Source organism: Rosa rugosa, chromosome 2, assembly GCF_958449725.1.
Source record: "Rosa rugosa chromosome 2, drRosRugo1.1, whole genome shotgun sequence".
In the NCBI taxonomy this organism is placed as follows: Eukaryota; Viridiplantae; Streptophyta; class Magnoliopsida; order Rosales; family Rosaceae; genus Rosa; species Rosa rugosa.
The window spans coordinates 72,023,309-72,039,881 of NC_084821.1; the positions used below are offsets into that span (position 1 = coordinate 72,023,309).

The 16,573-nt window shown below is 37.9% G+C and overlaps 3 protein-coding genes across 4 annotated transcripts; 2 read left to right on the plus strand and 1 right to left on the minus strand.

Annotated features, from left to right (window-relative positions):
* The first annotated feature begins 625 nt into the window (after positions 1–625).
* Positions 626–3,087, plus strand: LOC133729973 (alkaline ceramidase). 2 transcript variants are annotated; one of them, XM_062157597.1, is made up of 3 exons: positions 626–825; positions 1,276–1,618; positions 2,297–3,087. In XM_062157597.1, the coding sequence occupies exons 2-3, from the start codon at positions 1,365–1,367 to the stop codon at positions 2,808–2,810; spliced, it is 768 nt and encodes a 255-aa protein (XP_062013581.1). In that variant the 5' UTR covers positions 626–825; positions 1,276–1,364; the 3' UTR covers positions 2,811–3,087. The 2 variants fall into 2 exon arrangements, with proteins under 2 accessions (XP_062013581.1, XP_062013580.1); XM_062157596.1 differs by having other exon boundaries at positions 627–838.
* Positions 3,088–3,513: 426 nt separating this feature from the next.
* On the minus strand, positions 3,514–7,837 carry LOC133729975 (phosphatidate cytidylyltransferase 2-like). Its single transcript, XM_062157598.1, has 12 exons — positions 7,673–7,837; positions 6,968–7,114; positions 6,382–6,638; positions 6,123–6,274; positions 5,799–5,940; positions 5,556–5,712; positions 5,132–5,179; positions 4,943–5,029; positions 4,616–4,744; positions 4,457–4,513; positions 4,036–4,119; positions 3,514–3,939 (listed from the first exon to the last, which is right to left on the minus strand). The coding sequence occupies exons 2-12, from the start codon at positions 7,043–7,045 to the stop codon at positions 3,856–3,858; spliced, it is 1,275 nt and encodes a 424-aa protein (XP_062013582.1). The 5' UTR covers positions 7,046–7,114; positions 7,673–7,837; the 3' UTR covers positions 3,514–3,855.
* Positions 7,838–15,460: 7,623 nt separating this feature from the next.
* Positions 15,461–16,514, plus strand: LOC133729977 (mavicyanin-like). The gene is made up of 2 exons (XM_062157600.1): positions 15,461–15,771; positions 16,002–16,514. Exons 1-2 carry the CDS (start codon positions 15,597–15,599, stop codon positions 16,379–16,381), a joined length of 555 nt encoding a protein of 184 aa, XP_062013584.1. The 5' UTR covers positions 15,461–15,596; the 3' UTR covers positions 16,382–16,514.
* The last annotated feature ends 59 nt before the right edge of the window (positions 16,515–16,573 follow it).

Sequence of the window (16,573 nt, forward strand, 5' to 3'; positions counted from 1 at the left end):
TCACTTGTTCGTTGACTTTGGTCGAAGCAAGGCTGGACATGGGTTAGATTTTGGCCTAAATCGACGCCCAAACCATGTGGCTGATTTGTATACCAAAGCATGATGATATTGTGACAAATATAGAGAGGATGGCAATACCAGACGACAACAATGAAGATGAACTGCATCTAAATCAACATAAAGGACAATTTGAACGAACAATGACGAAGAACACACACGAGTTCGAAGATGACCGCAGTTATAGAGATTAGGGGGTTCACTGGCAACACATATAAGAAAGTACGATATAATGTCACTTATTTCTTAGCAAAAACTAATGCTTTTTTTAACTATAAGAAGAACATAACCGCGACCCGGACCGATTTAACAAATCCGATCCATAAAAATGAGTAGAAATGTTTCGACTTCACCGGCTGAACCGAACCAGACCGAACGGTGCGGTTCAGCTAATTAATTCATTAATAGGAACCGAAACGGCCACTTCTGAAATATGGGTTTAGAATATGGGCCAGGCCACCACATCTAAGTCGGCACACGGTATTGCCGAGAAGTCAAAAGAGAATCCAAACCATTAAAATAAAGAAGAAGTGAGAGCGAGCTATAAAAATAGAAAATAGGAAATTGGAAATAGAAAATAGAAAATAGAAAATAGTAAGAAGAAAAAGAAAACACAAAGAAGAAGCGGATTCGGTCTCTCGAACGCCGAAAAGTTATTCTGTGCCTCTCATAAGTCATAACCCCTTTCTCACCATTTCGAAATTCGAACCAGGCTTAGCGGCGAAGAAGAACAAGAACAACGAAATGAGATCTCCTTTGGCCAAAACGGTGCGTTTTCTAGGTACGAGATCTCTTATATTTTTCACACCATGTATTTTCGTTTCGATTTCGCGACGGTTGCGAGGTTTTTGAGCGCGGCGAAAGTTCGTCGGTAGTGATCTGTGGTGGAATTTTTGCTTGGGTGGTGAGTTTTTTGGATTGGATCTTGATGAGGATAATGATCGGTTTAAGATATAGGGATCTGATTATTCATTTATTGATTAATTTTATGGAAACTGATTTTACTGTTTTTAGATTGGTTATGGATTAATTAGTTTCGGATATTTAATGGATTATTGGTTAATTTTGGTTACTAGTGTGTGAGATTGAGTGTTAGAGAAGTTGGACATTGGCTTTGGTTGATTTCATAGATGTTGTTAGGGTTAGGGTAAGAGATGATGATTTGAATGTATGTGATCGAATGTGAGGTTTTATCTGAGCAGTGGTTTTTTTCTGCAGGTACATGATTTTGCAGGTTTTGCGAAGTCATCAGGTTTTTAAGTAGAAAACAGAATTGGTTGAGTGCATTTTAGACCGTAGAAAGAGGAATGGCTGATGCGATATCGAGCTTCTGGGGTCCTGTCACATCAACGATCGAGTGTTGTGAGAAGAACTATGCCTACTCTTCTTATATTGCGGAATTTTTCAACACCATGTCGAACATTCCCAGCATACTCTTGGCACTCATTGGTCTTATAAATGCTCTAAGGCAGCGGTTTGAGAAGAGATTCAGTGTTCTTCATATATCTAATATGATACTTGCCATTGGGAGCATGTTATACCACGCTACACTGCAGCACGTGTAAGTACTGTTCTAGATCTTTTTTTGGAATGGTTGGTTGGCTGGATTTATACCACTGTTGTCTATGCTAGAATTAGTATAATCATGACTTGCCAACATCAGAGTTTAACCGGATTAGTATTATCATGAATGACAATACGATTAGGAACTTCAAAGCAATTACATATTACATTTTACAAGAAACTAAACTGTGAAGCAAGGAACGATAGCTTTTTTGCTTTCTTAAGTATTCATAAATTACATCCAAATACTGTGTAGATTGCTTATTTGAGGATACATCCAAAGCTTAAAGCCTTCTTCTATCCTTCACCTTGTTGATGTTAATGATATGCCATCATGCATATGTTGAGTTGGGTAGTTGGCTGTTAAGGCATAATTTTATGGACTGGGGGAAGTTCCTGCTATCCTTAATGCTTGAGGCACATATGAATTCAGGGAATGGAGATGCTAAATTAAATTTATTAAGGTTGATGGTGTTGACTTCCAAACAATGGACACACATTCTGTCATGCACTCATGCATGTCCACTTTAGGTATGTGGGATAACTTATCTGCTTCGTAGTGGCGTTAGTTAATCAGTCTCCCACGTCTCTCTACTTTATCATGCTACCTTTTCTTGTCTTGAATATATGCCATGGAAAGCTTAATTTTGAAGATTACTTTTGGATATACTTGCAGGCAACAGCAGAGCGATGAGACTCCTATGGTTTGGGAGATGCTCCTATACATGTATATCCTCTACTCCCCAGATTGGCACTATCGCACTACAATGCCGACCTTCCTCTTCCTATATGGTGTTGTTTTTGCTGCAGTTCATTCAGTGGTCCGATTTGAGATTGGTTTTAAGGTGCACTATGTGATCTTGTGTCTTCTTTGCATACCTCGAATGTACAAGTATTATATATACACACAGGACGTCTATGCCAAGAGGCTCGCAAAGCTGTATGTGGTCACTCTTCTTATAGGGAGTTTGTGTTGGCTCGGCGACAATGTTTTCTGCAAAGAGATATCCAGTTGGCCCGTTAACCCACAAGGTCATGCCTTGTGGCATGTATTCATGGGTTTTAATTCCTATTTTGCAAACACTTTCTTGATGTTTTGCCGGGCTGAACAACGAGGATGGGCTCCTAAGATTGTTCGTTTTATGGGTCTCTTGCCCTATGTGAAGATTGAAAAACCAAAAACCCAATGAGACTTGAAGTAAATGGCAGGATATAGTTTCAGTTGAGACCATCTACGTTTGAGAGGAACATCAGGAAGCAGAAGGCTGGATTTTTATTCTTTTAGATTGGATATTATCTTAAATTTTGTTTTAGAAGTAGAACGTGTAACATACTTTAAGCTTTGGTTTGTGGCATTGTGCTAGAGGGGCTTACCTTTTTTGATTTTCAAAAACTTTCTCGATTCCATCTTGGTTTTGTTATTAGATTTTGAGGGTCATGATTGTATTTATTGTGTTATTGTGACTATTGGAATGGTTGCCGAAAGAATTTGTTATAATGGTTGCTGACAAATCATTCTCCAGTAAAAGCCTCTCACATATAACGTCTCATATACAGAGCACAGATGGCCAACGAATTATTCGTAGATAAAAATCTCTCATATACTCATATAACATGGATAGAGTCGCATTTCATCCATAGATTTTTCGTGGCAAAAACTAATCAAAATATAATATTTCAAATGCCTAATGCCCGAAGAACTTATAATTTTATTTTGAAAGATACGCATAGCTGTAATGGTTATGTAAAGACATGTTTCGAAGCATGAAAAGTGTTGTGTTGGCCTTCCATATCGTGGATAGGAAAGGTAATTATAACAAGTTATCATCAATGTGTCCATTACAAAATGACTGAAATAGCACAAATACGGCGTAGGACAAAGCAATCGATAGGTGTCATAAAACACTAATAAGCATTCAATTGTAAGCATAAGAATAATCAAATTCCACATATGACAAAGCGTCGCCCATCTTTACAAATCCATCAAAAGCACAGATACAGGGGAGGGAGGGAGAGGAGGGAGGACTTCCATTGAGAGTTCATGTATATTAAATGACCTAAGAGCCACTATACAAAGTTTCCGCACAGAAGAATGATGCCTCCAACCTAAATCTTTCAATGGGGTTGTTCTACGAAAACAGAACACCACAATTTTCTTTTTCCTCTCTATGACAACACTACGAACATGCAAGGGAGAGGAGGAAGGTAACAGAAATACAGGTTATTCACACATGATCATCCGAGTAGCCTGTCCTGCAAGACTTGTTTAAGCTTCTCATATAGAGCTTGCTGCTGCTCGACAGTAAGGTTTGTCAAAATCTGCATTACAGAATAAGAGTCGACGTTATTATTCCTTGATTGCTAACAAAATAACACCAAAGCAAAAACTATGCATAGAGCCCGTGAAAATAGTACCTGGTCCAATAAAATTTCAACCGAGAGGTGTTGAGGCACAACAAATGACTGATGATAGATGTAAGCAAAAACAGCCATTACCATCTACAATAAAACACAATGTCAGTCACTTTAACATCTATATCAACCATACTGAATTATGGTTACATCTTTATCCAAAACCCTGGTTCCAGAAACCATATTACCCCCTTTGAAACCTGCTTAATATGTTGCAGTACCACACATTATTTCTCCAATGAAAAGGAATGAGAACCCCATTATACAGTGCAAGGAACAATTAATACTTGCTAAGAACGAGATTCTCCATAAGCTACTGTTAAGTACAACCATAAAAGTAATGCATATGTTACCCACTCAAATAACTATATATCCTTGGAAAACTCTCCCCTGTAATAATTACTTCTAAAAAAGAAAACTTTACCTGACAATCCATTCTGTCTGTGATTCCACCGTGTCCAGGGATACTGTCACCGAAATCCTATGACAAATGGAAAAAATTGTTAATATAATGAATGACAAACAACTGAAGTCCTTAGCATTTAGAACTGCATCACCAAAAATTGCAACATCAGGAGCTTACCTTGACTTTGAAAGCTCTTTTAAAACCACTTGCAAAGAAGCCTCCAAAAGGTGCTATAATTGATGAAAACAAACCAAGGCACAGTGCATGCCATTGAACTGGCAAAATTGAGATCCCTTTCCAAGGAAACTGCAACACAATAATCATGAAGGAATATATGAATCAACTAACTTAATTGCAGGAATGGCTTTTACTGAATTGAAGCTGTGCATTAAGTGTCAATCATCCTTAATATTTAGAGAAAGCATGCTGATTCAACATTTGATTTCCAGCACAGAGGATTTGGTTTTTGTAATTACATAACCAATAAATGCCTACTTTACGTACCCATTCTGGGAGCCATCCTGGTAAGGTATGATACTCTGGTGTAAACAATGGACCAGGATCACAGTGAAGCCAACCGGTAGATAAATCCTGCAAGCGCATCCAAAGAAATCAGTTAATATAAACATTCACAGACAGACATTCTATTTCATTCCCAAAAGAAACTGACTTATATCTCATCAGAATTGTTACCTTTCTTGGACAAGTTAGCCATTGAAATTGTCCCATGATATGTGCAAGCTGCATAAACAAATGTACATACGATGTTGGTGGAGCTCCAATCACAGATTTAAAACAGCATTACAGACATTCTCATAGAACTTATACAGGGCGTCTCTGCACCCCAGGAACACTCTAGATCTGATAAAAGCATGCAAGACAAGATACTCATTATGTACAAATTAATTTGGAAACATTTGAGGAGTGAAATAATTTAAGTCACCCAGAGAACATGTCCCTTCGAGAAAGATATGAAGAGAGGTGGGCTGTTACCATGGGCAAAAAGAATTGGCAAAATACATTGCAATAAACCCTAACTGATAGACACCATGGTTTCACTTTCACTGTAAGAAAACAGAATTATATTTAGCACCACCAAGTTATATAGAATGCTCACCCAAAAGGCTGAAAACATAGTTGTAATAGAAGCTCCAATGAACCCCTCCCAAGTTTTCTTTGGAGATATCTTAATCAAAGGGGTTCTTCCGAAAAAGAAGCCGCAAATGTAAGCAGCGATATCATTGATGACTATGAGTGTTGCTGGAAGAAGAAACCTGCAACAATTTTCCCTTGTATCAGGGGAACAACAAAAATAGGAAATGTGCAACTGTGTTGTTCCAAATTAAAAAAAACTTCTTACCAGAAAATTCCTTCAAAGATGTTGGCTACAGTAAAAGAGGACTGTGTAAACACAATTATTAGGATCATGTGTGTCCATGCATACTGGCCAAATTGATACTTGTACATCTTCTTCTTCAATGTAAGAATGAACCACATAAAACCTGAACCCAATTAGGGGGGAAATACTATCCAAATCAGCATCTAATCCAGATAAATACATCAGCATATCAGATATATAATGGGATGATGGTCAAAGGGCACAAGTACTGTGAATGCTAATATTTACTTCTATCCAAAAATATGGCTAAATCCAAATATTCGAAAGCTGTTTACAGCTACTAACCTGCGATGTACAAGAAATAGCAGGCGACCATATGATACTGGATAAGACTGCTCACAACCTTATGTAAAAATTTATCTGAAGTTACGGTGTTGACAAGCCGTTGACTGAGTATTCGACCGTAAACAAACAGCATTGCAGTGAAGAAGAAGTGCCTGAGCAGAGAATTTGAAAATGAATACAGTAATATAATAAATACTATTACACAGAAACATTGAAATAAACACTGATGCAGAAATGCCTACTACACTAATATCCTCACCAATTTAACAGCCTGAATCCTGGGAGATGCCTATCTTCATGAGCTCTCCTTAAGAGATTAAAGAGCTCCTTTGCCATGAAGATTTGGATAACAACCACCATGGCAGTAATAGCCAGATGGCCCAGATATATAATTAATGCAAATCCTCCAATCATCCAAACAGTAGAGTATGCCCGAATCCACATTGTCTTGTATTTATTATTGTCATCAACAAGTAAATGACCTCCATTTGTGTTACTAGCATCTGGGATAAGTTGCTGCCATAAAAACATAAAACAAATAAGAATTTACTCCTAACTATCAAAACAATCCGAAAAGCATTGGTATGCCAAAGCTATATTTTATGGCATAAAAGATAATCATTTCATCTCCTAACCTAAGAAAAGTACATGATTAAGTACAAAAGTCAGAAAGTACACTACGAGAATCAGAAGAAAATTAAATGTAGTTTCTCCACTAGTACTACTAGACAATTCATCTTGTCTGCATAATTTCAGAAATAGTATATATTCATTTAAAAGGACATTTGGTAGTCCAAGACTCTATCATAATGGAGGAAACAACAAAGTATCAAAGTTTAGCACACCTCAGCTGAGCGTCTACGGTGCCGCAGTCGTGGGGACCTTGGGGTTGATGGGCTTCCGGCAGTATTATCTCTTTGCATGTCTGCTCTAACTTACTTTCGCTCAAAAGGTTAAAACATGCATGAATCCAATGCAAAAACAATCGTCACCTGAAACATAAAATCACATTAAGATGCTCGGTGAGAATAATCAAAATGTAAAGTGATACCTTGCTCGTCATTTCAGACTTCAAATAGTACGGTAGGAAACGCTAAAACCTTTACTTCGCTTATGGTAGTCGAAAATAGACTCAATTGATACAAAATGAAACGAAAGCAAGTCATTGCTCCAATTCACAACACAAACTCCGAAAAGTTTCCATTTCAAGCAAAATCCAACACTTCTCCAACCAACTACTCTCACACTGCTCACATTGGTCCAATTTCAAGCTCCAAATCCTCAATAACATCCACGCACAAACACAAAACCTCACCAAGTCTTCAAATTTTTCACTATTCCAACAAAAGATTCATAACAAAAACGATAACGGCTCCCGAATTCAATCACACAAACACACAGCACAATCGCACATACTGAAACAATGAAGAATGAAACAAAATTTCCACGAAACGAAACCACAGAGGAAAACACTTGAAATTCAAATCTGAAAGCCGAAATTGAACCTATAAGATCGAAAACCAGAGAGAGAGAGAGAGAGAGAGAATAACCTGGTTTGTGGTGAGTGAGAGAGAAAAAGAGGCCTGGAAAAAGCAAAAGGAGGCGAAAACGAATAATGGAGAAGAAGGAAGAAGAAGAAGAAGAAGAAAGAGTGAGTCATTTTTTTGGTTTACTGGTTTTGCTGGAAGAAACCAACCCAAAAATAATATCGAACCTTTTTTTCTTTTGAGGTATATGCTAAAATTTCTTAGTTATAAAGTTGCGTAACCAAGTGGTTTTTGAGCGTCGGATTTACGATTTAGGTCTGGAATTAACACGTGGACGGTTGTTGGGGAACCTCTTCGCATGTCAAATCGTTGGAATTTTCTCCACACCCACACTAAACATTCATTAGGGTTTCAACAATAATGCTAGGTAATTGAAGTTGTTTCATTGCATAGAATATCGATGCTTGATGATTTCATTAGTTATCAGCTGATTAAGAAATTTGTGATCGGTAATTTTTTGAATTTCATATCAAGTGCTGAGATTTAATACATTGAACTGAAAGAAATAAATGCAAATATTCTTACTACCGATGATCAGGTGGACACTATTGTTATATGTTATGTACGTATTTGCATTTGAATATTTTAAGTAGCAGGAAATAATGATTGGCACAAAAATAAAACAACGCCTAAATCATTAAGATTATTTTAATAGTCATTGTTGTTCATAACCCAAAAATCAATACCATTGTATTGAGGGTGTAAATAACATTGTCTTTCAAGAAATTATGAGGCTACTATCAACATTACGATGTAATATAAGTTATCACACATGTAACACGTTCCTTCCATGTGATGATATCAAAAAAACAGGGGAATGCATATAAATATACAAGGTCCATGGTATTATTGAATATTTGGTATTTGCAAATATCCCATTCCAACAAAACTGAGTTGAATTTGAGGCATTTTAGTGGTTGACTAATAGCTGGGCACATAGCGACAATTGTTTGGTGAAAGTAAAATATGTTAATAATTGATCTGGGGAATTTGTCAAGACATTGACAGATGACATGAAGTGTGAGAGAGTTGGTGAAGCAAGCAACAATGTCCCCTTTTTAAGATTCTCGAGTCTTTCTAGTTTCTATCTATTTGGTTCTTTGCCCCCATTTAGACACTTGGAATCTTTAAGTTTTGGGATGCATTCATTTGAATCATTTCTATATATTGCTACTTGCAAAAGGGGATAGCATCATGGAATTGACTGCTGTCCGCTTAAAAGCTTCAGATAAGAATAAGATAGTCTAATATGCATGCATTTGGCTCTCTCACTTCAATTATGGAGGAAATAGTGTGGCCAACAAATTGGGCCTGGCTTTACTATTTTCCCTGTATTGGGGCACTTCCTTTTCTGGTCCATTTTGGGTTTTATATCGGCCCACAGTTCTAAACTTGCAATATGAATGGCCCATGAGTTATATTACTCAAGGGGGTATACATCTACACTCACGCAAGTGGGGGCTAAGGCCATCTCCAGCTGTGGGGGCTATACAAAGGGCTATATATGCTCCAGCCTATGGCCTTTTTAGCCCCTTCAAGCTCTTTTTTGTAATGGCATAGCCCCCAATTGGAGATGGAAAACCCTATTTTTTTGGCTATATCAAGCCCTTAGCCCCCCATTGGAGATGGCCTAACAGTGATCATGCCCACGTCTATATAATTGAGACTAATAGCAACGATGCTTGTATGCTAACGATGTGCATGTCTAATGAGGATAATGATACATATGTCTAGTAAGACTAACGATTCTCATGGAAAATGAGGATATCTAGTAAGGATAACGCCATAACGGTCTCCATGCCCGCGCCATACAATCGAGGCTAATGCTATCTATATAAGTAAGAATAAGGATACCAAAAGATGTATGATTTTCCAACGCTCTATGAACCAGTTTCTCCCTTAATACTATTTCAGGCAGTGGTGGTTCCAACAACCATGTGGATCAAGTTGATGATCACCATTTCAAGTTCAATACCCGAATTCATGCCTAGAGACATCAATCTTCAATTGTTTGTTTTATTTTTATGGGTTTTGTTCATCGAGTGGAAGGAATTCATGGACGCCGAGGACTACTTGAATGACGAGGAGAAGTTCAAGGTCACCAACAGGTCGTTGGTCTTGTTGTTCCTCAAGATTGATGTCAACCCCGACGATGGCTTTATCACCGAGCACGAGTTGACTCAGTGGAGCTTGAAGCAAGCTTAGAGGGAAGTTTTGTGTAGGACTCAAAGGGATATGGAGCTTCATGTTAAGAATCGTGACGGCTTTGTTTTTTTATGACAGTACTGGGTGAGAGACGGAGAAGATGATGTCTGTGGGAGTGTGGGACCCGCATGGAAATTAACTCTATTGGCTGGCTGACACGTATCTCGTCTGCACTTTTCTTACTTCACGGACGTCCTCTTTGGAACGTCCCTCTATATATATATGTGTGTGTGTGTGTGAAAAACTGAGTAGAAGAAGATATCAAAAGTGGTACGTAGAGTAGGAATTAGGAAAAGAGGCTGAGAGAACAACCATGCCAATTCATGCATCAATATTCTCTAATAATATCAGTTAAAATTCAATGGTAAGTTGGTAACATATATATACTTTCACAGTTTGCACTAATCGACAATCGAATTCTCAATATTCTTTAACCAAATGTACATATATACGTCGATCATTTTATAACTCTCAAACCTTTACTCGTACTAATAATTTGTTAAAGAGTGCTTTGTGTTCTGGTTTTTAATGATCTCATATATGTGTGTGTGTGTGTGTGAGCTCAGAATGTGGTTAAGTAACATGCCAAATTAAGAGGCTAGACCTTCACTTGTACTTTTGTTGAGGGTGAGCTATGTGTTCTAGTGTTTATCTCATACGTAAGCTAGAACGTAACGTGTTTAGCTAAAATAACAAAGAGGGTGAGCTATGTGTTCCAGCGTTTATATATCTAATATGCGAGCTTGAACCATATTGGTTATTCGAAATTTAGGTATCCAATCCAAAACTAATTAGTTAATTATAGGGAGAGGTTTTTCAGTTGGAAACTTTCCCAAAAGCTCAACCATGTGGATCAATTAAGTTGACTACCATTACAGCTTCAATAAGTTTACATTAACATATGTACGTTGAAATTCATATCATATAAGAACAAGTGTAGAAGAATATATATGATAATTACGACGATAATTGCTTACCAAAAAAAAAGAAGAAGACAAAATAGGAACGGGAGGCTGAGATAAACACACCAGTACTCATGCATTAATATTCTCTAATACTAATCACAATTAACAGATACCTTCGCTAATCGACAATCGGATTCTCTCTATTCGACCTCAAAACAATTGAATATCTCTTCTGGTTCTCCACGTACTGTAGACATAATATGACGACAAAGATAATTCCGAGCACCTCATCTCCTCCTAATGAGGAAACGCAAAGCATCAAAATTGTCTTACGTTTGTGTTGTCATTTCTTTTAACAGAACAGCTTTGGTTTAATCACCATTTTTTTGTCGTAATCTAAGCTCCAACTTGTAATTGGGCAAGCATGTTAGCTTAGTAAGATGAAGGATAAGCCAAGGTAAACCTACAGTGCTTGTTTGTTTCACAAGAACAGTGCATGCATTATAATACAGCAAGGGATTTTTCCTAGAGCAACTTACACATGAAGATGACGATATGGATAAATTGAGCTCCACTCAATTGTCAAAACCTAGGCCTTCATTGTGCTTCCGAACAACATCCTTTCTCTAGGACTCTCCGTCTCGAAAACAAGTTTAAAGTACCCTATACACAGGCATTTCTCATCATGGATTTCCATTGATCATTGGTTGAACTTTCATCTTGTACATTACGTCTTGATGGATACGCTTAGGAAGATAATCAAAAGGGGTGCTACGTTAAGCAAAGTGAAGCGCTCGTCTTCTGCGCGATGCTGTAGTACAAGTACAGGAGCGTCCCTCATGGAGTTGCTGAGACCGGGGTGCTTAAGATCCGAGAAGAGAGTAAGGAAAAGACCCTTGACGCCGGAGATGAAGAAGAGGAATGTTAGTAGTACAAGTAGTACTATAAATACAAATATTTCAGGGGAGGGCAGCTTTACCAGCCTAGGAGAATGGCTCTCATCCTCTCCAGGATCGAAGCCAGATAGCATGAATGGAGGTGAATTGTATGTGTTGAGATCACACCACTCATCTAGAAGGGTGCACCCTTCTTCTTCTTCTTCATTAAAACGGCCTCGTGATCATGCAGCTCTAGGTTCTCAAGCAAGAGAAAGTTTCTCCATAAACAGAAATGTGAAAAATGAGGGTGACAAGAATCCAGGTGCAAAATTTGACAACACGAGTTCATCGCTTAGCAGAAACCAAAGTGGGAATAAGTCGAAGAAAAGGGTGAGCTTTAGGTTGCCTGAGGAAGCTGATATTATTATATTTTACCCTTCAGAGGAGATGTTCATCGATTGTGAACAAAACTTTGTGTAAAATCTACTCACGATTTCAAGGTACCATCATCATCTCTGCTTCATACCTAGCTAATATATACGGTAATTTGGTTTTCCGCCTTTCGGATTTTGTTCTGAATTTTGTTTGAAAGTTTCTTGCAACGTACAAGTAGCCAGAAACCTTCATCCCTTTCACCGTGCTGTTGTTGATACTATAGTGGTCTGCATTTGTAGTAATCAAAGAGGGAAGATGGTATTTGGTCTTTGATTTCTATACTTGTGGATCTTCCTCCAATATGAAGCCCTTCGCAATTCTGTATTGAAGTTTTCTCCTGTTGTTACTACTATACCGTTGACATTGTTAGTTCTTCACTGTCAAGTTTATATGTATGTTGAATTGCAATTGTTGTAATAGAAGAAGTGATGACCTTTGTCCGCTTCTTCCCTTAAGTTATTTGTACATATGCCCAAGGAAATGTATTCAGGCAGCGCATGTTTGGTTAGGTAGCGCTTTTGTTTCCTGCATTCCAAATTGGGTAATGGATAGAGCTTATTGGCTATCCGATGTACTTATATCTGATGTATCTATCTAAATTGCTGAATAATATGCAATTTCTTCTTCTAAAAAAAAAAAAAAAAAACAAATAAAAGTAGCTAGGAACCTTCTGTGTTGGCTTCATCAGAAAGCTCTGGTGTGATGTTTTTTTTTGACAACTACTCTGGTGTGATGTTGATGACCAAAATACTTCAAGGATATAAGATGCATGTAGCTAATGCAGCTACTAGTTTCCATAGTCGGCAAAATGCCAAAATCAGATTTCCCCGCCCCCCCGCGGGGAAATCAGTTTCCTGTTGTTACTACTATACCGTTGACATTGTTAGTTCTTCACTGTCAAGTTTATATGTATGTTGAATTGCAATTGTTGTAATAGAAGAAGTGATGACCTTTGTCCGCTTCTTCCCTTAAGTTATTTGTACATATGCCCAAGGAAATGTATTCAGGCAGCGCATGTTTGGTTAGGTAGCGCTTTTGTTTCCTGCATTCCAAATTGGGTAATGGATAGAGCTTATTGGCTATCCGATGTACTTATATCTGATGTATCTATCTAAATTGCTGAATAATATGCAATTTCTTCTTCTAAAAAAAAAAAAAAAACAAATAAAAGTAGCTAGGAACCTTCTGTGTTGGCTTCATCAGAAAGCTCTGGTGTGATGTTTTTTTTTGACAACTACTCTGGTGTGATGTTGATGACCAAAATACTTCAAGGATATAAGATGCATGTAGCTAATGCAGCTACTAGTTTCCATAGTCGGCAAAATGCCAAAATCAGATTTCCCCGCCCCCCCGCGGGGAAATCAGTTTCCTGTTGTTACTACTATACCGTTGACATTGTTAGTTCTTCACTGTCAAGTTTATATGTATGTTGAATTGCAATTGTTGTAATAGAAGAAGTGATGACCTTTGTCCGCTTCTTCCCTTAAGTTATTTGTACATATGCCCAAGGAAATGTATTCAGGCAGCGCATGTTTGGTTAGGTAGCGCTTTTGTTTCCTGCATTCCAAATTGGGTAATGGATAGAGCTTATTGGCTATCCGATGTACTTATATCTGATGTATCTATCTAAATTGCTGAATAATATGCAATTTCTTCTTCTAAAAAAAAAAAAAAAACAAATAAAAGTAGCTAGGAACCTTCTGTGTTGGCTTCATCAGAAAGCTCTGGTGTGATGTTTTTTTTTTGACAACTACTCTGGTGTGATGTTGATGACCAAAATACTTCAAGGATATAAGATGCATGTAGCTAATGCAGCTACTAGTTTCCATAGTCGGCAAAATGCCAAAATCAGATTTCCCCGCCCCCCCCTCCCCCCCCCCCCTTTTTTTCTTTTCTTTTTAATACCATATAACGAGGTAAGAATAATTAAGCCCAGAGATGCATCCTCGCAGGCAGCATGATTACCTTAATTTTGTCATTTTTCTTCTTCTTACAATCTCTTTAAAATATTAACAAAAATGTTTGCATCCATAATCTAGCAAAACACATAAATGACTCACCGAAAATTCGACCAGGCGCAGTTATCTGTATGCTTAATCCCCTAGTCTTGCACGCATACACTCCATTCCTTCATGTACTCGATCAACATGCATCAATTTCAGCTTCAAAGTACATGGTCTGGATTTATTCGATAAACTCTCTTAAATTAAAAATAAGAACTGAACGAAGAAGGATATATAGTTTTGTGCCGTACACATGCTAGAGTAGGTGAGGAGATGGAGACATAACTGCGCCCAACGGGGTAAGTAAGAAGTAGGGATGATCTTTCTTGAGGGTAGATATCCTAGGTTCTAATAGGGTAGTTCTTTGATCTTTCTCTTCCTAATATCAAAACAAACAGCTTTGATAGATCATTATGAGGTTAGCCATGAAAATTTATTGTCAACTAATACTTGCAGTCAAGATTACTCCCAACTAGGCATGAAAGTAACACAACGTTTCTGTGTAGACTAAATGAAGACAAGCTAGACTCACCCCACGAGCTCTCTTTACTTCTCTTCCAAGTCGAGTGAGACAGCCAGTTTTCATTACCACAAGTCCAAGTTGTGATCCAAACAATTGTAGATCTCCGATGACTGGTTGTCCATGTTAGGGTCGATTTAAAGTTTTAAACCACTAGCAATTAGCCACTTGTTTCAAAGAAGATCTGCAACTACTATTCTGATTCGAAGGTCTACATTTTATAATTTGATTCAAGTATTAATAAGATGTCTTAGTTAACTCTCTCTCTCTCCCCGTTTGTTTTTGGTTAATGACCAACGACATAATAAGCAAGGAAGAGTTGAGGTTCGAACTATCCAAATATCCAATATCTCAAGTGAGACATTAAAACAATCTTAAAGCAAAGTTAGCTAGCATCCACTAAAATAATGGTAACCCATAAGCTACAATGTAGCATCTGATTAAAGTCTAATTAGAGTGTTTTATAGTATTGAAACTCTAGAGATAGAAGTTGTTGGATTAGCTTATTATACAATGTAAAATACTGCAAATAATAATTAGTTTAACGGATTTTCACTCTAAAATAATACGCATCATATCATCATTATACTAATGATAATATGATGCGTATTATTAGTATTAGAAACTCAACAGCAAGGCATGATCAAACCTATGTTAACATGGCACACAAAAGGATTATCTATCACATAAGCTGGGACGTGGTGGGTAACATGATGGGTTGCTATATTGGTACCCTTAAGGGTGTTTTGGTGAAAAAAAGTACATGAAAATGGAAAGTGGCACCAACCACCAGTCTTGGTCTCTTGGAGTTGGAGGTACCCTTTAGGTTAAAGAATAGGAAGTTGCTTTAGAGGCTGGAAAACTATTTAAGAGTGGGAGAGAAGTGAGCTAAAAACCGAAAAAGAGGCGCCTTTGCTTCGTCCTTACTTTATCACACTCTTTCCTTGTGCTGCATTATCTCTTTGGTTGTTGTGAGTATCAATGGCTGGATTGAAGGTGGTGTTTGTTGTTTTGGCCATCAGTTTCAGCCTTGGAGGGAACTGGGTCGGAGCTCAAGTCCACCATGTTGTCGGAGGAGATCGTGGCTGGGATCCGGCTAATTCCGATCTCACTTCTTGGTCCTCCAGCAAAAGCTTTATGGTCGGAGACACACTCTGTGAGTCTCTTTCTCTATCTCTCAAAAGCTTAAAAATATCTTATGCTTAATTTAGCTGCTTTTTGTTTAGCTTAAGAAAATCCAAGTAGAAAAGTTCCATAATTTTGCCTTACTAACTAGTATGTTAGTATGTAACTATGTATGATGTGAGAACTATAAAAAGTGTGTGATATTCATGCAATGTTTGTTCTTCAATCTCATAATCTTGTTGGGAAATTGTGAATGCCCAGGGTTTGCATACTCTGCAGCACATGGGTTCATAGCAGAAGTGAAAAGCAAGGAGGAATTCGAATCCTGTGATGTGAGCAATCCGATCAGAATGTTCACAGATGGCTTGGATAGCACCCCAATGGACAAGGAAGGACTCCGCTACTTCACAAGCAGTAACCCTGAGAGCTGCAAGAATGGCCTCAAGTTACACGTTCAAGTTGTGCCTCATCAGGATCGATCTCAAACTGTAATGCCGATAGTGGCGACATCCGAGATCTCTGCATTGGCTGCAGCTGAAGGGCCAACTACTCCTTCTGGTTCAGCTCATCTCAGTTCAAGTCTCATTTTGTTGTCATTTGGGTTTGCCTTGCTATGTTATGTAATGATGAAACAGCAGTAGTGGTTGCTGTGTTTGGATGTAGACGGACTAGGAGGGCCTAGTTTTTTCAATATAAGAGAGAGATGTGGTCAAGTTTGCTATCTTTCCCAATTGTGTAACATTTCAAGGACTTATATGAACTTCACATTTGCTGTAACATGGATTTTAATCGAAATTACGTCAACTGAGACCACTCGATCTGAATCCATCCAA

Excerpts from the sequence above, each read along its gene's own strand:
- LOC133729973 (XM_062157597.1), top strand. The coding sequence starts at position 1,365 with ATGGCTGATGCGATATCGAGCTTCTGGGGTCCTGTCACATCAACGATC. Across the intron at positions 1,619-2,296 it reads CACGCTACACTGCAGCACGT|GCAACAGCAGAGCGATGAGA; the intron begins GTAAGTACTGTT and ends ATATACTTGCAG.
- LOC133729975 (XM_062157598.1), bottom strand. The coding sequence starts at position 7,045 with ATGCAAAGAGATAATACTGCCGGAAGCCCATCAACCCCAAGGTCCCCA. Across the intron at positions 5,713-5,798 it reads ATCTTTGAAGGAATTTTCTG|GTTTCTTCTTCCAGCAACAC; the intron begins GTAAGAAGTTTT and ends AAATTGTTGCAG. Across the intron at positions 4,514-4,615 it reads AAAGAGCTTTCAAAGTCAAG|GATTTCGGTGACAGTATCCC; the intron begins GTAAGCTCCTGA and ends CATTTGTCATAG.
- LOC133729977 (XM_062157600.1), top strand. The coding sequence starts at position 15,597 with ATGGCTGGATTGAAGGTGGTGTTTGTTGTTTTGGCCATCAGTTTCAGC. Across the intron at positions 15,772-16,001 it reads TATGGTCGGAGACACACTCT|GGTTTGCATACTCTGCAGCA; the intron begins GTGAGTCTCTTT and ends GTGAATGCCCAG.